The 21994-nt window shown below is 43.3% G+C and overlaps 2 protein-coding genes across 3 annotated transcripts; one reads left to right on the top strand and one right to left on the bottom strand.

Moving 5' to 3' along the window:
• Positions 1-1229: 1229 nt before the first annotated feature.
• ETFRF1 (electron transfer flavoprotein regulatory factor 1) lies at positions 1230-3099 on the bottom strand. 2 transcript variants are annotated; one of them, XM_058805872.1, is made up of 3 exons: positions 3037-3067; positions 1983-2089; positions 1230-1876 (listed from the first exon to the last, which is right to left on the bottom strand). In XM_058805872.1, exons 2-3 carry the CDS (start codon positions 2025-2027, stop codon positions 1661-1663), a joined length of 261 nt encoding a protein of 86 aa, XP_058661855.1. In that variant the 5' UTR covers positions 2028-2089; positions 3037-3067; the 3' UTR covers positions 1230-1660. The 2 variants fall into 2 exon arrangements, with proteins under 2 accessions (XP_058661855.1, XP_058661854.1); XM_058805871.1 differs by having other exon boundaries at positions 1232-1876; positions 3048-3099.
• On the top strand, positions 2913-21335 carry DNAI7 (dynein axonemal intermediate chain 7). Its single transcript, XM_058805258.1, has 16 exons — positions 2913-3483; positions 3557-3589; positions 6927-7018; positions 7945-8046; positions 10283-10420; positions 11119-11265; positions 12348-12451; positions 13554-13816; positions 15218-15231; positions 15671-15776; positions 18041-18198; positions 18857-19001; positions 19248-19462; positions 20058-20225; positions 20401-20514; positions 21060-21335. The coding sequence occupies exons 1-16, from the start codon at positions 2913-2915 to the stop codon at positions 21333-21335; spliced, it is 2646 nt and encodes an 881-aa protein (XP_058661241.1).
• Positions 21336-21994: the final 659 nt, after the last annotated feature.

Below are 21994 nucleotides of genomic sequence, written 5' to 3'. Positions count from 1 at the left end.
GTCCACTCTGAACTTAGTGACTCAATGGGAACATCTCCCTTAATCATTTTATCCTTACCCTTTTTGTATCCCCACCATCCTCAGAAATAAGTTTTGGTTGACTTTGGTTTTAATTGATTGATTGTAGATTTTAGTTTGCTTTTTCTCTGTGTGCTTTAACCACCTAGTAAATACTGGAGTGAACTTTGTTGAATGGACTTTGCCACACTTTCATTTTTATATTAAACCTGGTTTTGCTGATCCTTTGCTGGCAATTCTTTGAGTGACCTTAAAGCACTCCTTAGTGCCAGTGTGAAAGCTTGCCAACAGCTCTACTGCAGTGATTCCTTACCTGTTTTAAAGATTATTTCTCCCTCCAGTGTCACTTAGTTGGCGGAAACACCAACCAACCCAGCAGAGTATCACTTCTGACAAAGTGTGAGTTGAGCCAAGGCCTACAGAGACAGCCTGGAGCAAACAGCCATGGCCAAACTCCTCTTCCAGGGCAAAGATCAAGTTTTCTATTCCTGCTGCAGCAGTTACACAACAGCAGAAATCAGCTGCTCTATGTGGAGAACCAGCAGTAACAACAGAGCGTGGGAGGAGTTGCAGGAGCTGTCTTCAGGGCCCAAGTGCTTAAAGCACTGTTGTTCAAACACCCCTTTCCTGACCCCACAGCTGTTTCCCTGACACAGCAAGGTGGTGCCTCTGCAGGCTGAGCAGGTGAGGTTACAAACTGTAAGAATTTACTTTGACAGAATAGTCAGGGTTGGAAGAGACCTCTGCAGACCATTTAATCCAAGCCCCCTGCCCAGGCAGGGTCACCTGGAGCAGGTGACACAGGAACAAGTCCAGGTGAGTTTGGGATGTCCACAGAGAAGGAGACTCCACATCCTCCCTAGACAACTGTTCAGGGCTCTGCCACCCTCAGTGTACAGAAATTCTTCCTCATGAGGTGGAACTCCTTGCTTTATGTTTATGGCCATTGCTCCTTGTCCTGTTGCTGGACACCACTGAGGGGAGCCTGGCACCGTCCTCTTGGCACCCACCGTTGAGATATTTGTATGCATTGAGATCCCCTCTGAGTCTTCTCTTCTCTGGACTAAACAGGCCCAGCTCCTGCAGTCCTTCCTCATAAGAGATGCTCCAGACCCCTCATGTTTATGGCCCCTGCTTGATCCTCTCCAGGAGCTCCTTGTCTTTCCTGCACTGTGGAGACCAGAACTGAACACAGCACTCCCTCTCCAGGGCTGGGAGCCTCACTTCTGAGAGGGTGCTCATTTCCAGCAGAATCAGATTGTTCAATGTGGAGGATTTTAAATCAGCTTCATCTTTCAGGTAACAAGCACAGCACCTTGAACTGACACCCAATCACACAGCTATGGGGTAAGAAGAGTTTCTGTTCAACACAAGCATTGAAGTGAAACAAAACAGGGCAGTACAACCACTCCTTCCTGCAAAATCCTTTCATACCTGAAGTTTCAGTTTGAGGAGGTCAAAAGCAGCACAGGAAAACCTATTACCCATAACCTGCACACCCAAACCCTTCAAGTGACCCCTGGCAGGGAAGCAGCTCCCTCATTCGTGCTGTGGAGGGGTTGGAAGGATTTACATGTCACATTTTTGCAGTTAGAGCTCTTTTATTGTTACCTTTCCTGGGTGTGTGTGGTTACAGGCACGGTCAGGGCTTGTCGTCGCTGTAGTAGCGCTGCTTCATGGCTCGGTATTTCCTCAGGAAGTACAAAGCCTCCAGCTCCTTTATAACAAACTCTCCCCGGGCAATCAGCTGCTTAATTTTTTCTGGGTCTGTCTCATCTTTGTTTTTTAGAAAAGCTGCTTTCAAACGGCTTCTGAAGTAGTCTGCTCCTTTGGGATACTCCCTTCCAAGGTACAACAGCTTGGGGAGAAAAGAATAATAATGTGGTTTTAATTAACTGAGTGCACAGTGAAAGGGGGTTTGTTTTCTGGTTAAGGAAAGTGCTGGTGGCATTTGAGACACTTACATTTTTGTACAGTTTTATCACTTCACTTCTTAAAGAATTGGCCATTCTCACATTTCAGTGAACTGTGTCCTTGTGTGATTTTTTTTGGTTTGTTTGGGTTTTGTTACCTGAAGGATAATCAATTTGAAATTAGCCTTCTCTGGGAGTCAGTGAACCGCCTCAGCCTTCCTGAAACTTCTGTATCTTACCAAGCCCCATTTGCTCTGATTCTGGTTCTACTCCATCTCTTCTTTCTTTTTCTTTCCTGCTTTTTATTCTATTTAGCTTCTCATTGTCTTCTCCCCTCCCCCCTCAAACAGAAACAAGAAACTTCTAATAACTTTCAACAACTGGGACACTTTGTGCTGTTCATTGGCTGCTTTCTCACACCCTTACAATTCTGCACCTGCTGGCCTGGCTGCTTCTGTGGTCTACTAAAAAACTGTATCTACATATTTTTATATATATACATATATATATATAAATAAAAAGATATCTAAATAGAATCCATATTGATGTATTTTATGTATTCACATAGTAATGTTTATAATAACATATTTTGATGTATTTATTTCTATCTCCACATATATTTATGTATCACATATTCCTATATTGTATATATAGATATATCCATTTTATAAATATACGTTTATATTCCTGCAACTGTCACATTCATAAATTTTGCTTTTTTAAGGACTCTTCAAGTGCGTTACAAATTGAGTCCAGTGTGCACCGGCAAAACGTAAGGACAAGTGACAAAGTAACTGATTCTTATTTCTGTATTCTGTGATTTTCAAAATCACAGGAAAGAACCTTAAAGATTATCTCGTCCCAACCCAGGGCCGAAGGTGGGCAGGGACACCTTCCACTGTCCCGGCTTGCTCAGAGTCCCGCCCAGCCTGGCCTCGGACGCTGCCAGGGACGGGGCAGCCAAAACCAAACCACAAGCGAATGGAATCCAGTCCAGCTCCCGCTGCGGGGCCCCCTCGGGCCGCCGCCTCGCCCTGGCTCTGCCCGCCGCCCCGTTCCCCCCGGAGCCACGCCCGGTTCCCCGCGGATCCCGGCGAGGCCGGACCGGGATCTCACCCGCTGCTCCTGGAACCGCCGCCGTGCCGCTTTACGGCAGCGCCGGGAGCGCCCGGCCCGAGCTGCGCCTGCGCCGCCGCCGCCGGGGCAGCGGGCGGGGCCCGAGGGGGGCGGGAGCCTGAGGGAGGCGGGCACGGCCACGGGCACCGCCGGGGGAACCGGGAGCTTGAGGGAGGCGGGCACGACCACGGGCACTGGGAGCCTGAGGGAGGCGGGCACGGGCGCTGGCGTCCTGAGGGACACGGGCACCGCCGGCCTGAGAGACACGGGCGCTGGCGTCCCGAGGGACACGGGCACCGCCACGGGCACCGGCGTCCTCAGGGACACGGGCACCGCCACTTGCGGCGGGATCGCATCCTGAGAGACACGGGCACTGCCACCCTTGGCGGAATTGCATCCCGAGGAACGCGGGCACCGCCACTCGCGGCGGGATCGCGTCCTGAGGGACACGGGCACCGGCTTCCTCAGGGACACGGGCACTGCCACCTGCGGCGGGATCGCATCCTGAGGGACACGGGCACCGCCACCCGCGGCAGGCCATGGTGGGGCAGGGAAGGGGCCTGGGTACGGGTTACATGGTGGGATCGGGAAGGATGAGGTGTGGAGTAAAGCGGGGTGTTCTTGTGAGCTGCCGAAGTCCCGGGAGGTGGGAGAAAGGCTTTGAGGATGAAAGAAGCAGCCGAGGGCCGCGTTATCTGTGGTGTGAGCCCTTGTGCCGTGGGTTGCTGCTGTGGCTGCTCCGTGTGGAGCCAGCCGGGAGGTGGCTCACACTTTGTTGCCAGAATGGCTCCGTAGTAAAAAACTTCATTCCAGGAGTCATGTATTAGTGGTTAATTTTCTGCAGTATTGAAATTCTTGTCATTATAGTTTTTCAATAGATGATCACATCCAATTTTAACAGAGTAATACTGTTTTTCTAATTATTTCTTTCTAGCTCATACATTGTTTTCTGATGTTCTCTTTCCTTTTTTCCCCCTTCTCATCTTTTAGGCTCCAAAAAAAAAGGTTGGTGGGCAGAAATACGCTTTAGTTCACTGTTGTGTTTATTTTTTTATCCGATTTTTTTGGTTTTTTTTCCTGAGGCAGCTGGCCAGGGTTAATGAATCTGAAGGGGGAAGAGGCGTCTCCAGGACACCGAGCTTTTGTGCCTTGAGCAGGGAAGCCAAATGTTCCTGCAGCGCTGCTGGAGGGAGCATGGCCAGCGCAGCCACTGCTTGTTTGGCTTGGCAACGGGTGTCCAGGGAGAGACGAGAGGCGCTGTCCTGGCTCTGTCCCCGCCATGAGGTGGCAGCAGGATCAGGGCAGTGACTGTCCCCCTGTCCCCTGGGCTCTGGTGGGGCCACACTTCCAGTGCTGTGTCCAGTTCTGGGCCCCTCACTGCAAGATGGGCATGGAAGGGCTGGAGCACCAGGTACAGCTGTGAGGGTGAGCCTGGAGAAAAGGAGGCTCAGGAGGGACCTTCTGGCTCTGCACAACCCCCTGACAGGAGGGGGCAGCCAGGGGAATTCGGGCTCTGCTCCCAAGGAACAGGGGGTGAGGAATGGCCTCAAGCTGTGCCAGGGCAGGTCAGGTTGGACATCAGCAGGAATTTCATCATGAAAGGTTTGTCAGGCATTGGAAGGGGCTACCCAGGGAAGTTTGGAGTTGCCATGCCTGGAGGTGTCCAAGGAAAGCCTGGTCATGGCACTCAGTGCTCTGAGCTGGGGGACAATGTGGGGATTGGGCACAGCTTGGACTTTATGATCTTGGAGGCCTTTTCCAACCTGAATGCTTCTGGGATTCTGTTATTTGAGCCATAGGCTAGACACAGAATAAGGGGAGTGAAGGGAGAGCAGGCAGAGAAGTCCACAGGAAATTGAGTTGCATGAATTGGTCCTGTAGGTTATCCTTAATTCAGTGATAATGAATTTATCTACCCCTCCCCAGCTCTTCTCAGTGCTCTGTTAAGTCAGGAATGTGAAAAGAAATTGACTAAAACTTGATTTTAAGTAATTGAAACAGGCAGGTTTTCCGTTTTCAGTTTATTTATTTATTTTCCGAAATGAAAAGAACAAACTCTTCCCTGAAATCCTAATGGGTAGCAGTGTGACTTTTACTTGACTCTATTTTGGGATAATTTTGCAAATGAATGCTTAGGTACTAAATGCAATAAGATGCACTCAGACTCTGGTGACACTTAACTGTCACCATTGTATTTGTCCCAGCTTCATGGCAATCTCTGTACTCAAAGCTGCATTTATATATATATTTATGCCAATGTATTTATTGCCATGCCAAGTAGTGTGAAGTGAGCAAGTAGTTATTTATATCTGAATGTGTGATAGTTGAAATCAAAGTGTGAAATAAGTGTGTGTGAAGAGAGAACAGTGGTCAGATACTTTCTGAGAACCTCAAATTTAAAATATAGTTATTCTAGGATATGCTGGAGGTGAACAGTGAACTGTCTGGAATGAGATTTTATAACAGAAAAGAGATTTCTTTGCTATTTTTTCTTGTAAATTAGTTGCTTCTAAATGCCAGGCTTGTCCCAAAATACATTTTCCAGAATTTCCTAGAATGTTTGAAGTTGTAGTATCTACTTTCTTAGCAGATCTTCCTGCTATTCAATTTCTACATTAAACCAAAAGATTTTAATGCTCTTGTGTTGTGGCTGTGTTTGGGAATGTCTAGCATAGAAAAATGCATTAATTTTAAGACCTTATCATAAAAAAGAGAAGAGAAAAAATTTAGTCCAGAATGTGCATTACTATTCTGGGGGCTTGGCTGTCTAGAGAGGGTAAAATCTTAATTGAGGAATCACATTGGAAGGGCAAAGTTATAGAGTTATAAAACTGCCAAAGTGTATTAAATAATACTGACATTTGTTTTCTTCTCCCTTACTGCAAACATGAAATTCAATGGCAAAAAGGGAAAGAAAGGAAAGGCAGCGAGGCTGAGAGGTACTGTGCACTTCATTTCGAGGGAATGTGATGGACAAACTGTTAATTTTAAATAAATGGACAGAAGGCCCTGAACTAGATGTGAATTGCTGTCTCTGTTTCACAAATGGAAATGTTCTTCCCTCTTTCCTGGTGTGACCAAACTCCCTGTTCCTTGATGCTGCCCCTCCCTTCCCTCTCAGAGCAATACTCTCTTCTCTAGTTATCCCTACTGCAATTAGCAAGTTGGGAACAATTAACTTGCCATTAACCCATCCTGCTGGGGGCTTGGGCATGCTGTGACTGCCTGGAAGTGACTGCTAATCACTGGTGAGCTTTTGTGGTGAGAGTGGAAGCTCAGGTGGGCACAGGCAGATTTGGGAGCTGCTGCTGCTCTTGCCTCAGTGCAGCACACACTTGACATGATTTACTTGGAGGTGATGACATCAAGTCACTGTCTGGGGACATCTGGATGGCACACAGGCTGTGCCATCTTAGGCTGAAGGCTTAGAGGTGGAATCAGTTCTAGTTTTCACATCCTCTCTAATTTTCTAGTCCCTATGGCAGCAAAGAGAAGCCAGGGCTGTGGAGTAGCAGATCCTGAAGTGGATTTCAGTGAACAAACAGCTGTAAAATTGAAATTGTAGGAAAGAAGAAGAGGAATTTGGGATTAAAGCACTGAGTTTCACTCAAGATTTTGGATTGAGAACCTGTGTCCATTGAAGCTGCTGATGGAGAGAGCACTTGCACACTGATGGGGCAGTGCCAGAGACAGTGTGTTTTTGTAGTATTCAAATAAATTTGGATCAATCTTCATATGGGAAATTTCTGTGCAGTGAAAGATAAACATTTATGTTGCTCATTTTATAGTGGTTTTCTCATGACAGCTGGTAACCAAATAATCTCTTAGATTGTATTTAGGAAAGCATAGTTATGCCCTTGATCTCTTTCCAAACCTCAGCTGAAGCCCTGTTACGAGCTCAACAAGAAGAAGAAGCAAGACTTGAAAGGGAGAGACTGTATCGAGAGCTCGTGGAAAGGCTCGAGGCAAAGGTTGGTCTTTTGCTCAATGAAAAAATCTAATCCTATTTCTGAACTTGAGACAAGGCCTGTAACACACCAGTGATTTACAGGAATTCATTTCCTTATGCACTTATTGCTGGGAGCAATATTGAGAGATTTTCCAGTTTTGATAAATTTAAATACATTACCTTTTATCATATGTGTTTCTTAAGTTTGGTTAAATGCATTTTTTTTTATTTCCCATTTCCACTGTGCTTTTAACTGAATATATTTTTCATATTCCCCATGAGGATATTTGCTACAAATTCCTAATTGGTTCCCTGGTCAGGCAGATACAGTGATTTGTATTTGTATTTATATATATGTGTGTGTATTAGACTATGTATATTTATTTTTCTGACCAGTCTGGCATTCAGAACAAAAACTGATTGGTAATAGATAAATATTTTTGTGTTTAAAAAGAAAAAAAAAAAAAGAGATTTACAACAAACTAAATTCTTTTGAAAGAGTCACTCTTGTCTACTCCTCTTGTACTTCACAGAATATTTTTTTCCTCCTAGGGAGAAGATGACCTTAAAACAATAGAAACTAAAAGGGAAGAAATAAAACAATCTTGCATGTTTTTTCCAAATTATCCTTACATATTGTAGCAGCTCCCATTAGAGCTGGCTCCAGGATGCTGATATGGAAACTGTTGAAGTGAGAGGCTGCAATCATATGTGACATTATGTTTATCATGTGGCTCAGCAGCTACTGTGATGACAATAACATATTTCAAACTACTGCAGTCTTCTCAAATGGATGTTTCATAAAAAAACCCCAAGTTTTCAGTGTTTGGATTTGTTTAAATAACAACTCATTCAAATATCCCCAATTTGTTTCTTCTATGTGAAATAATTGTAAGAAATAAGCCAAATATTGAACTGCTCTGTTTGGTATGTGTATTTTTTTAACAGTATGAAGGAGAGAGGGAGTCTGAACTAGCCCAATATAATTCACTGGCACAGAAGTTTCTTTCTGCAAAGCAGTGGAAAATGGATTACAGAGAACAAGCCAAGGTAAGTTTTCTTGCCAAGATCTGCCCAGAGGTTTGGCAAGGAAGAGACTTCAGGAGCTTTCAGTTCTTGAATGTATGTGAGTGCTATGGCAGCATTTTGAATTTCATCTCAAAGCAGTGGCAGGCCATGCTCACTCTCTTATCTTCTGTGCTTTGGAGCACACAGAAAGGAAATGTGGGCAAAGAGGAGCCTGTTTGGTGATCAAAGTATCAATGCCCCACACCTTACCCAACAGTCACAAGGAATTGTAATTTCAGATGTTCTGGTAGCTGTTCTTCCTCTTTTATTTCTTTAATTCATTCTGCTTTTAACCATTTCACCAAAAAAGTTCTGTCAGGGCTTAAAAAGAAATTCTGTAGATTATTTGTTTCAGTGGCCTCTGGATATCACAGGTCATCATTCAGAGAGAGAGGTTTGCCAGATTTTTGAAGGATGTGGCACAAACCCAGGTCAGGGCTGAAAATGTCTGAAAATGCAGCTAAAAGTTGATGTCTGCAGTTTAGGGTGACATCCATGGTGGCTGTATCAGCTCCCAGTGGCATTTTGTACCTGTCAAGTTCAATTTGAAGTGGTAAGGTGTGGAAATACAGCAGATTTCACTCTTGAGAATCCTGCAGACACATCACTCAGTAACAGTCTGATCATGACATTTGGTCAGGTAAGGAACCAAAGGTTTAATATCCTACAGGCCTGTGGACACAAGGATTTTGTCTTTGTCTTGTTATTGCTTAATCCTGTTAAAGTCTCTGCAGAGCAACTCCACAATCATGTTGGATAAATCATGTAGAGAGGACTTCTGAAATTCCTGCAGTTCAGCCTCCTGCACCAAGCAGGGCAAAGTCTGAAGTTAAATCAAGGTGCTCAGTTGGGTTTTGAAATGTTTAAAAGTTGGAGGTACCACAGCATCTTTGACAGCCTTACAACTCTCACTATAACCATTTTTCTCTGAATGCAGTTGGCATTTCCCTGTTGCAGCTTGTGATCATTGCCAGCTGTTGTTTGTGGATGTTTTTGACAAACTAGAACTATTGATTTTAAAATAAGTCTGATAAAACACTGGTAGATTATGGGAAATACCAGAGTTTCTTTTAGTCTGTTGTTAAGATTATTTAGCATAAAATAAATATATAATACCAAATACTGAGTTTCCATATCTATTTCTGATGAATTTCAATTTAGATGAAGATATGCATTTACAACTTACCATGAAATTTACCCTTTTTCTCAAAAAAATGCTGTTACTTCTAAGAATGTGATGATAAAAGTGAAGCTCTCTTTTAAGTGCAAAAATCTACAAAAAAGAAATCAGATGTCTTACTACTGAAAATTGATCACTCTTCTATACAGGAGTTTGCAGTGCACTCAGCACTGCCCTATTGTTGCTTTGTTTGAAGTCAGTGGGAATGCTGCTGGAAGTGGTTGGGAATGCAATCCTATAAGTGCTTTGCTTTAAAAGATACATTTTCCTTTGCAATGCAATTTTCAGCAGCATGGGGTTATTAATCTTCACAGCAAACAGGGGGGCAATGTTTTCTTAATATCCTATTCTAGGGATGAAAAAATTCCATTATGGGTAGTAAATTGATCCCATGAGCCAATGTTAGGCTTATGTTTGCCATTAAGTGGGTTTAGTCTGCCACTGATTTTTTCCTTCCACCTCTTATAGGAATGACCAAGAATTGATTTGAAAATAAAATTATTTTTAAAAAGCCCTGATCTAGGATTTCACATTTCTACCAGAGGTTTCTGCAACAGGATAATTGATGCTGGTAAGGGAGAGGAAATCTCCTTCAGAGGCAGAGAAAGGAGGAGTAAATGTGTTGCAGTGGAGGCTCTTAATCAACTTTATTGCCAGTGTAGGAATTCTCAGTTTTCTTGGCAGAATCTGATCTGAGACCCACCTGCATCTTCCTCACTTCTGTTCTCTGTCATTTTATTCTTCCAGCCCCTCCCTTGTGGCAGGTACTGAATTCATTGTTTTTGTGGAGCAGAGCAGAACCCACTGATAAATAGCTATGAACAAGTGTCAGGTGGGCAGAAGCATCTTAACACATTAATATCAAAATAAACCTTTTTTTCCTGGCTTAGGGAAAATAAACCAGGTGGTGTTAGAATCCTGTTTAGATGCAGGTGTGGATTTGTCACTATAATATATTTGTCTTTCAGAATCCTCCTTTTTCTTGTAATAGCAGTGTGCAGCACACCTGTATCCACTTTTCTGTGCACTCTCCTGCAGTGGGAGCACTACCTGAGCTGTGATGGGACTCCTGACCCCACTGTGCCTCAGGAAATCAACACTTTCATGAGCTTGTGGTGTGATGAGCAAGATCAGGATGTTCAGCTTGTGATGGAGAAGGGGGAAGTGGTGCTGCATGTAAGTGTTTAAATGTGTATTTCAGTTTAACATATCCTTAACAGCCCTCTCTAACTCTATTTTCCCATTTTTCAATTTTTCTATTTTTCCTAAATTAGAGCTCTGTTGTTAACCCTGAAGAAGATGTGTATTGACTTTCAATATGCATTTAAGGGATTTTTGCGGTGTTTCTTACACTGAGGTCTAGCATTCCAACACCCATACTCCCTTCCATTTTAAACCAGAGCATAAAGCTCATGTCAGATATAAATGCTTTAGTGGACAACAGCCTCATTTTGTGACATTGAGCCAGTAAAATGTCATGTAAGAGCAAAAGTTCCCAGAACTGATTTTTACCAACAGAAGTCACCAGCCATTGATAGCATGTAAAGCAATTTTTAGCAATCTGTGCCTGCTCTGTAAATTCAGGATTTTATTTTCATTTATTCTGACTTTATGTTGTTTTTCAGAAAGTTAAATGGGGTCTTCTGCAAACTGGGGGGGAAAGTTGCATGTGTAATACAGGTTTCCTTGGGTTGGTTTGATTCTGAGTTAGATTTCTTATCCATCTATTAAAAAAAAAAAAAGTTCTTTTTATGACCAAAATCTGTTTAGATGCAAAGGAAGGAAGTAGGTTTGCCTCATTTTTCATGACAGAACACACAATATGTTACAGATGGTGTCAGAACAAATACTTTTCCCATGTAAATGTTTTCTAGTTGATTGAGAAGTTGGAGTTTCTGCTCTTGGAGACAGCGCCAGAAGACATCACAGATGAAAAACAAGAGCAGTACCTGCAAGTTATTCTGCAATTGCAGGATCTGCTTCACCAGAAATACAATGATGCTACCCAGAGCCTGCTCAAAGTGAGTGAGGTTTTCTGCTTCAAAGCTGTGATTTGTGCACATAAGTTAACACCAAGTGTCCTTCAATGATGCTTGGCTCTGTTTGGTCCTAAACTGGCACAGAGATGAGTCTGTGAGTTTCCAAATCATGATTCTAGCACTCACCAGACTTTGTAATCACTCAAAACCCCTGAAAATCTGAACTTTACAGTGGAAAATCTCATCGTTAAGTCAGACAAGAATAAACTACTGGGAAATTTTGTGAGACTGGGGGATGATGATAAGAAGAGGTGCTGTGTGAAATTTGTTGACTGTGCCAAAAAATTGTAGATGTGAAAAGCAACTCATAAGGTTGCCTTGTACACATTTTTTTAATACAAGTTCATGTGAAAAGCAACTCATAAGGTTGCCTTGTACACGTTTTTTTTATACAAGATCACGTAATTAAAATATTTTTGAAACTAAGATCTTGGGAAAGGTGAAGAGTACTCAAACAAGAAAATGAAATTGTGCTGGAGAGTCAGTTTTCTGAGCTGCATGTGTAGGTAGTGACCTTGCTATTTCAAGAATAATAATCATATATATAAAGTATGTTTAGCAAAGGAATATGAGTGAAATAGTGAACCAGTTGTATGGGCACAGACAAACCCCCCTGCAAATTAAGAAATGTTAAATTCTTGTTTACTGAATTCAGGATTAAGCTCCCAATAGAATTAGTATTTCACAAGTTTGATGCTGCCTAAATGATAAAATAATCTGTACAGTGCATCTGGGGTAGCAGTCCATTATTGCTCAGTAAATCCTCTTTTTGTTTGTTTTTTATAATTTATCCTGAGAATTAGGGAAATAATGGAAGAACCCATATTTGGCAGTACTTGGCTCACAGAATTTATGAAGTCAGAGAAAAAAAAGCAATGTAGTTCAAATTTTAAGCAACATATTTGAGTTTATAACTGTTGTGCTTTAATATATAAATACAACACAGCTGGGCTTGGTCTGGTGTCTTTTTATTCTTACATTTATTTATTTATTTATTCAAGTAAATGTAGGTAAATCACAGTGAAATAAATAACAAATTATTTCATTGGCTTTTTTCTTTGTAGATAGCTAGTATGTATGAAGATTCTGAAAGTGGGAATATGCACACAGTCCTAAAGGATAAAAATGTTACTTTCTGTCTTTGGGCCAATCTGAAGATGAAAGTAAGGTACAGCACACTGAAATTATTAATTTGAAATGTAGCCTGGCTTTGTTGAGTAAACACTAAGAATCAATTTCTCATAATCTTTTTTTTGTTGTTGAATAGCATCCATTCTGCAGGGTCTCAGTGCTGGCTGCTGCTAAGGAGGGGTTTAGAGATATAAAAATTTCTTTCTTAAAATGCAGCAAGCAGAACCCTGTCACTGACAACAAATTTGGAAGAAAAACAGTAAAGCTCATGCAGAAAATTGAAATTCCTCTGGAAGCAGTGTTTCTTGCTGATGCATTTAATATTTTCTAAGTTGTTGCAGTTGCTTGCAAAGCAGTGAATGATACTTTGTGCTCAGTTAGAGAAAATAATTTAGACCCTGGGATGCACTATCATTTCTGAATCTAAGTTTTGTGTTTTTATTGGATTACCATATAAATGGTACATTGTCAAAATGAAATTTTGAGCAGACTTCCTACTCCCACTCATAAACATAAGGACTAAGTTATTAAAAGCTTGGCTAAGCACCTGTTGTTGTGAGTTTTGTTAAGATGAGTGGAAAGGTGAGTGCTGAGCAGTGTCAGACTGACCTGCAGGAAGAACCCGTATGGGTTAAGTGTTAAAGCCTTGTGTGCAGCAGAAAGATTCATTTAAAGTATTCAACCAACAATTAAAAGCTAGGTGTTGCTTTACTGGAAGATTTTAGAACTTATGCCTAGCTTATCTTATTCAAAAGTAAGTATTGTTTGAATTATTTTGAAAGAGAGAGTGATGTAACACAGACAGCTGTGCAGGAATTTTCCCAATAAATTAGTCGGTTTTACCAGGAATGTAGTTTCTAGAAGAGCTGCCATCTGATCCTGCCTCATTGTCATCCTGTCAAAACTTATTTTGGAAACTTCTGATCCCCTTGATGCAGCTGTGGCTTTGCTGCAGGGTCTCACAGAGAAATGCTGTGGGATGGCACTGGAGCAAATCCCAGCAGAGATGTGACATTGTGAGGAATCCCCGCAGAGATGTGACATTGTGAGGAATCCCAGCAGAGATGTGACAGTGTGAGGAAGCAGCAGTGCAGTGCTGCTGTGTGACCAGGCCCTGTGCTGTGTCCCTGCCCTTGCAGGTACAAGGACCACGTGTTCCAGGAGGCGGGGCACGCCTTTGAGCTGCCCCTGTCCCTGGCTCTGAGCAGCGTGGCCGTTCGCGTGCTGTACACCCGCTACGACCACGTGTCCCCGCTGTGGGTGCAGTGCCAGGGGCTGCCGAGGCAGGAGGGCGCCGCCACCCTGGAGTCAGCTGAGCAGCCGCAGGACACTGGGCAAGGATCAGCAGAGGAGGAGGAGGAAGGCACGGAAGAACCCAGCGTGCCTGCTGCAGAAAAAACGGGTTCTAAGGGCAGAAAGGTGGGTAAAAACCTCCTCAAAGGATACCCTACACTGCTCTTGTAAACTTCAGGCTCAGTCACAGTGTTCTGTGCAGGACAGCCAAATCCTTACATGTTTCATAGGAAAAGGCAGCTTGTGTCACAGTGTCATAGATCTTCTCAAGGGAATGCAAAGATGGGAAGTTTGGACAGGGTGTGCAATTGGCATTTGGTTGGTGGTTTAAGAGAAGGATCAAGCATGAAGTGCCATTGCAAGATATTTCTGTAAATCTCTGGCATAAATACAGATTAATGGATTCTGCTTCTGCAAAACTGACAGCCCCACAAAAATCTCAGCAGGAATCCAATTTTAGGGAAATTTGCAGCATGCAGACTAAGATTCAGGGTTCAGCAGGTGTTGGCTGTGAAGTGCCTGGCTGTTGCTTGGTTTTGTGTTGTCCATACTGCATTTGGGGTTTTCACTCTGTGTATTTATCTGTGACTTTCAGATAAATGCCCTGTGTTCTCTACCTAAAATGATGCAGAAATAGCTGACAAAACATCAAGTTTTAGGCCTTCTTATATGTTTGGAGCAATTTCATGGGATAATATGAATGGAAGGGGACCCACAAGGATCCTTGAGTCCAACTCTTAAGTGAATAAATTCTGGGATCCACACAGGGATCAAACAGGGATTGAACCTTTGTCCATGATCATGGCTTTTCTCCTTTTCAGTCCCTAACACCTTTGTAATGAATCAGATCATTACAAAACCCTGCTTCTCTTGGTTCCTTTTTTTTATATGACACATCTTATCTTTTGGCACTTTTCACCTACATTTCTCAGACTTTCTTTAAGCTGCTTCATTTTATTCCCTCTCTTTTTCTTTCCCAGGTCTTGGCACTCGTTCTCTCAATCCAGTTTGTGGATTTTCCACTTCCCTCTGAAGGCTCCACTTCTCTCAGCTTCTGTCCTCTCACCTCCTGTCCTGTTTGAGGAGATTTGTGTTCTTCCCAATGCTGGCAGGCACAGGAGGTGCTGTGCCTCCAGAGGAGTGTGCTGTGACATGGATGAATCCCTGTCTGCGCTGGATATTTGTCTGGAAATCCAGGGGATGTACCTTGAGCTCCTTCACATTGCTGTGTGTAAATACAGTGAAATACAGTGTGAAAGGGAATACATCTCCTGGGCCAGGCACTGGCCAAAGCTGCAGATGGGGTTCTGGCACAGTGTCAGTGTTGATTTGGATTCAACCTCGACATGCATGTTACTGTGTGCCACTCTGCTGACTGTAGAATCAGCAAAAAGCACAAGTTTTGAGTGCACACTCTGCTGAAAAAGTGTTGGGTGCTTGTTTGGTACTCAGGGAGCTCAAGATGGAATTTGCTGTGGAAATAAAGTAATTACTTTGTCTCTAAATCCAGTTCCAAATCAGAGAGTACCTTTAATCAAAATATTTCTGATAGCTAGATAGAAATTATTTCTCTTGGTTCCTTTTTTTATTTGACACATCTTATCTTTTGGCACTTTTCACCTACATTTCTCAGACTTTCTTTAAGCTGCTTCATTTTATTCCCTCTTTTTATTTCCCAGGTCTTGGCACTCGTTCTCTCAATCCAGTTTGTGGATTTTCCACTTCCCTCTGAAGGCTCCACTTCTCTCAGCTTCTGTCCTCTCACCTCCTGTCCTGTTTGAGGAGATTTGTGTTCTTCCCAATGCTGGCAGGGAAGACCAAGGGATAACCTTGACCCTTTAGCAAGATTGGTACAAATGTTTGTGTATCCCTTCTCCTTGGGCCTCCTTGGAGGAGGTGATACCTTCTTCTTCATTGTGTTTGTCTCTGACTATTGGAAAAATGTCTCTTGCTTTTTGTCTAGAAGAGTTCTGCCTCACTGAAGGAGACCAGCAATAACAAAGATGATATAAAGGAGACACAGGAGGAAACTGAGAAGAATTCAGAAAATTTGGAGGAGCCATCACAAGGTATTTGGTTATTTTTTATGTGCAGCACACTTAGGCTAAGTATTTTATGTGTTAAAAATTCCCTGTGAGTGTGGGGTGGCCCTGGCACAGGGTGCCCAGAGAAGCTGGGGCTGCCCCATCCCTGGAAGTGTCCAAGACAGGATGGATGGGGCTTGGAACAACCTGGGGTAGGTGAAGGTGCCCAGGGGGCTGGAACTGGACTGAAAAGGTCCTTCCAACCCAGGCCATTCCACGATCCATGGACACACTGCAATATCTCCATGTGAATGGAGCAGAGTTTATAAATACAGGGATGTTTTGATAACACTTGGGGTTTGTTGGCATTTGTATTAATGATTGTTAAATCATGAGGGGAGATAACAGGACAGATGGAGTTTGTCCCCATACATATTTTTATTTCTTTATGCTTATGGACATGTTTATCATGTTTAGATAGATATGTGTATTATTATACATGTGTTTATGGGTGAGACACACAATCTTTATGAATCTGCCAGGCTCTGGGGAGATTTACTTCCTCAGAAAATGATGATTCCAGTGCATATCATGGTAGGCATTGGTGTAGGGTGGGATGGTACTGAGTATTACCTGAATGGGTGCTTAAAGTGAGAGGGCCTAATTCTAGGAACTAAAACTCTTTGTCTGTCTCACAAAAGTTACAGATTTCTCCAGTGTTGTGGTGTTGTCCTTTGGTTTAATAAGAATGTGTTTTCTTGTGGTACTGACTTAAATAAAACAACTGCAAACAGCTATTAGCATAATTTAGCTCCACTTTACAGCCTTTTTCTTCTGGTAAAAAACAAACCCCACCCCACAACACTTTGGACTGAGCGCAGTCCAGAGAACCATTTGTCAGACTAGACCCTCAAAGCAAGGTTTTCAAAAGAATATAAAGGACTTGGGCCTCATGTGGAGGAATTTGTATTTTATTTCTGTCAGGCTTTGAAAACCCCTACCACAGTATTAGATGATGTGGATGTGCACAGATGTGCACAATTATACCTGAGTGTTTTCCAGCTTTTTTATATGTTTTAATAAGGAAAGAAGGAAAAAACTGCTTTTTCTGGCATGCTCATGGTTTGCAAACTCTTTCAATCACGTTTGAGAAGAGCAGTGAGAGGGTGCTCAGTTACCTTAAGTGGGAAACAAGGAGTCAGGTAAACGAGGGTTAAAAACCAGAAATGCAACAACAGAGAAGAGTGACAGTTTCTCTGGATTTACCCTTATTGTGCCTCTGTTAAGGAGATAAATTACCTTGGGACAATAAATAGTTTCTTTAGAAGATACTTATATATCTTTGTGATATTATTTTAAAAAGCAAGCTAAAGTGTAAGCTACCACTGTAAAATGCACTAAAATGTTTTTTGCTACTTAGTAAGTTTGTTGTTCAGAATAACTCTAAAAGCACATTATGGTGGTGTGTGATACAGTAGAGTAAAACCTCTGCAGAATGTAACTAAATCTGACATTAACACCATCTTCATTTTTTTTTTTAAGCTTGAAGACAATTTATAGAGAGCATTCTCATTTTTTGATATGGTCCTATTCTCTCAGAGCAAATTTCATAACAATTAGAGTAGCTGTTTTTACAGTATTGAACACCTTTTTCTTGATTCCTGTCAAAAATAACTCCTCTCCTCCATGTGATGTTTTATGTGAGCTGGTTTGTTTTTTTAAAGAAAATATTTATGGCCATTTTTTCCACAGTGTTTCTGCCTTTTACTAACATTTTCCAACTAATTAAACCTTAATTTCATACATTTGTTCTATATATGTAATTATGCATAGGAAAAAAAAAAGGAATTATCTTTGTTATCTGAAAATTGTGTTTCATGTTAAATCCTCTTGCTCTTCCTAATTACCATGTCTTTCACCTTCAGCACATGACTTCTTTTATTTTTATATATCTCTTTATTTGCTTCATTTCTTTTCATATCAATACAATCTTACTAAACCTGCCTAGAATCTACTGTATTATTGTGCTTGTGAAATTCTTCTGTGGGTAACGATGGACTCATTCTGTCAGTAAAACCTTATTCCCAAGAAAGCATTTGGAACTGCAAATCCAAAAGCTCAGCCCCAGTCCCGAGGGCTTTTCCTTGCCCCGCTCCTGCTGCCCCGGTTCCAGGGATGCTGAGGAGCGCCAGCAGATGGGGCTGGAACGCTGCACAGGGAAGCGCTCCCGGCACGGAGGGAACATCGGCACAGGGCAATGCCGGTGGGTCTGAGCACCGCTGAGCTCCCGCTGTCTGCTGCACTTCCAGAGGAGGAGGCCCCGCTGCAGGAGGAGCCGGCAGGCGGAGAAGAGGCCCCGCGAGTTGTGGATTTGGAGCAGCTGGTGCCCGTGGGGGGCGTGTTCCACATCTCTGTCCTGCGGCTGCCGCCCCAGGCCCAGGACGTCGGGGACTGGATCATGGTGGAGGTGAGGGAGGACAGGGAGCAGCCCCTGGGGTTTGTCACTGCTGTCACATGCACTGCACACGAGTTCTGAGAGCAAACTGACCAAGCAAGGTTTGCAAATCATCCGTTTTTCACACGTGAAAGGTGGGAGCACAGTGGTACTAAACCCCACTGCTGGTTCAGCTCCAGGCCCTGCAGGCTGGCTGAGGACTGTGGGCATGGGGTTCTGGTTTCCTCTAGCACCGACCCACCCCACAGAGGGCACTGCGGAGCTGGAAACCTTTAATAAGCACAATTCCCAAAAGGCCAAACCCAGAGGGCAGGGGAAGAGGCCCAGGATGTTCATTCCCAGCCCCTGTGGCCTCCCCTTCCCGCTGGCCCTGTGGGACAGTGCAATCGCAGCTGCCTTTGCCTGCCCTGCTCCCGGGGCCTGGGGCTCTGTGAGGAATGGCCGAGCCCCGCTGGCCCTGCCCTGAGGGCGCCTGCAGCAGCTCAGGAGGGGCCCAGGGCCTCCCAAGGCTGCTCTTCCACTGCCTCCAAAGCTGGGCTTGGACACCTGCAGGGTTAGCAAACCACTCTAAATGGGTGTTAAAAAGCTTTGCAGTGTTAGATGAACTCAAAGGAAAAAACCTGCATTTTCTGATAAACCCCTTATTTGTCCTTTTCCTCTCTTGCCAAAGCTGCTGGATATTGGATTGGAGGTGTATCCATATTCCCCAGGAAAGGCTGAAGATGGCACACAGGAAGCAGTACAGATCACCCTGAGGCTCCCTGATAATGTGATTTATTTTAAAGTGCCTGTGCTAGCCCGATGGGATCCTGCAGGTCTGAACTTCAGACATAAATTTATTTCAAATTTGAATAGTGGAATTTATACCTGAGTTAGACTGTTGTTACAGTCCAGCTGTAAAGATAAGGGCCAGTTTGGAGCCCAGAAATAGTTTGGGGACTTGAATGTTAATTGATTTGGGGATTTTACATTTTCTTTTTATTACTACTTCTTTGGTTTATTTTACTTCAGCATTACTGCCAGAAGCCTTCCATGTACATCTTTCCATCCTCTTTGTCCAGGCCAATGGTGGAGAACTGATGGCATCAGCAAGATAACCTATGAAGCAGAAAAAAAGAGCATCACCTTCAGCATGGGTGGCTTTTCTACAGTAGCCCTTCTCCAGGATGCTCACCTGAACCTGCCCTATCAGGCCTGGGAATTGCACCCTACTGGTGTGGATGAAGGCCTCTTCACAGTTACTGCAGTCTTTGCAACCATTCAGATACAAATTAAGGTACTGTCAATCATTTTTTAATCAAACATTTGCAGATAAAATCCCCCATAATTATTGTCCCTGATTAAGAATTTGGGATGCTTCTACGAGAGCAATTTGAATCTCTCTTCCTTTCCAAGCACTGCACTGGTTATTTAATGTCAGTTATTTACTATGAGAAATAGCACATTTCACATAGCAGAAATGTGCATTTGCTCTGGAAAGTTTCAGTCAGTGCTTTGCTGCTGGTTTTGCCTTGCTGCATTCAAGCCTGTTCCCCCTCTTAGAGAGCTGAAAAGTTCCTCTCTCCTCCAGCTCTACCAAGAGAAATACAGGGAGTTCTAGCAGCCCACTACCCATGCTCCTTGTTTCTTCCCAAAGTTCAAGCTACTCATGATTATCCATCTGTTCATTGGTGTATAAATCAGTACACCAGTGTCATTTCTGATTCCTACACAAGGCTGGCTTTCTTCAGGATCTGTAAATGAAAGGTCACAGCCCAGAGTAGCAGATGATGTGGGTAATACCCAGCATAGCAAAAATATCAATATTTGAAGCCTAACCCAGAAAGGAGCTTCCATGACCAGTAAGTTGCTTTCACTGGTTTGTACAACAGGATAATCAGTGTATGTTGTCTTCAGTAGTGGTGGAAGAGGAGGAGGTGCTTTCCCACATCACAGGGAAATGGATGAGTCCTCTTGCCCTCAGAGCAGCCTTGAAAAGAGCTGGAGTGAACATTTTCCCAGCAGAGCACTCTCCCAAGTATGTCCCTGTGCCCAGGAAGGTGAGTGCCAGAGGTTCCTGGTGGCTTTTCCCTGTTTTCACTCAGGTCAGCCTTTGCTGCCCTGGGAGCTGCTGTGCTGCCAGCTGAGGCAGGGCAGAGTAAAGCAGGCTCTGGCCCTGCTGGAGCACAGGGAGAGGAGAGAGATGTGTTTGTCTGGTTTGTGTTGTCCCTGCAGGGTGCCCTGGCAGAAGTGAGGGCCTATGAACAGATGGCTCTGCTGGCAGCTGCTTTTGCTTTTGCTCACAGCAAGTGGAACGGAGAAGCAGGGCCAGAGCAAGTCGTGTTCAAGGTTTGTGGAGTCCCAAAGTTCCAGGGCAGGCCAGCATTGAGCCCAGCCCCAGCTAAAACAATCAACTCACCCTGGTGGCTTCAGCCCCTGCCCCAGTTCAGTGTCACAGGCTGCCCCTGAGAGCTCTCAGGGACACAAACCTCAGCAGCAAAGACACTTGCTAAGGAAAATGGAACTGAGAAGTCACCAAGGGAGGCTTTAGCCAGAGCTGGGGTGACAGAGCTTCATGCTCTCCAGAGGCCCCTTGAGAATCAGCTATCTGCTCTGCCAGCTTGTAAAGAACTGCTGGGACTTTGTTCCTGCCTGTAGGGTTTCTTTTGCTCCCTGCTGTTGGTTTGTCTCCACCTGTGAACTAAAACACATGGTTAAAACTTCTGCCAGCCAGACAAACACCCCCAGGTGTGGCTGGAGAAAGGCAGCACACCCCACTGTGAGAGCTGCAGTGGCTGTCTCTCACTCAGGTTAAATGCATGGGACACAAATACTGGAATTTGTGCTCTGACAGTGGCACAGGCTTCACCTCAGTGCATTTCTTCCTGCAATAGGTGAGTGAACATCTGACAGCAGGTTCTGCCAAAGGCAACCACTGGTCTCTTTTGATGTTCGATGGTGAGAAAGTGCAACACCTCAAGCTCACTGAAACCAGTGAAGCTTTTTCAGAAGAGGTGCAAGAAGAGTCTGAATTTCACTCCACACTCTACCATATGGTCAAGGAGTCTGCCAGCAATGAAGCCATGGAAAAAGTGGAAAGAGCTGGCTGTATGTTCATTGATTCTGTGTATCAGCTGCTCCTTGCTACCAGAGTCTTAGCATTCTCTTAAATGCTGCATGCTTTCCTTCAAAAGTTTTCAATGAAGTTACATTTCAAGTCTTAAATCCTTTTCTAGTCAAAACATTCAAACAGGTTCTAAAATGCAAACATTTTATCTTTGTTCAAGCAAAATAAATTATTTATTCACTTGTGGCTAAGACACGTTTTATAGAAAAAAATGGAATGGTTGAAAGAGGGAATTAAGGGAAGAACTGCAACAAAACACAATTGGTGACCAATGCCCAGTCTCCCTTAGAAGCTTGTCACAAAAGCATTTATACATACATACATATATATATATATATATAAAAATATATATATATGTGTGTATATATATGTGTGTGTATATATATATATACACATATATATACATATACATATATCTATGTATATATATGCGTATGTATATACACATATATATACACATACATATATATACATATATATAGACACACATATACATACATATACATATATCTACATACATATATATACATATATACACGCACACACACACATATATATATATTTATATAGTATTTTTCCATCTAGGACTGGTTTGCAACAATGCATCAAACCAGGACACACTTACTGCAGTGTAGCTGATGTCACAAATTGTTACAAATGAGGAACCAGGAGAAGGGGACAGAACTACAGCTCTTAACCCTT

The sequence above is a fragment of the Ammospiza caudacuta genome, chromosome 5 (genome assembly GCF_027887145.1).
Source record: "Ammospiza caudacuta isolate bAmmCau1 chromosome 5, bAmmCau1.pri, whole genome shotgun sequence".
NCBI lineage: Eukaryota > Metazoa > Chordata > Aves > Passeriformes > Passerellidae > Ammospiza > Ammospiza caudacuta.
This window is presented reverse-complemented; position numbering and strand designations above follow the sequence as displayed.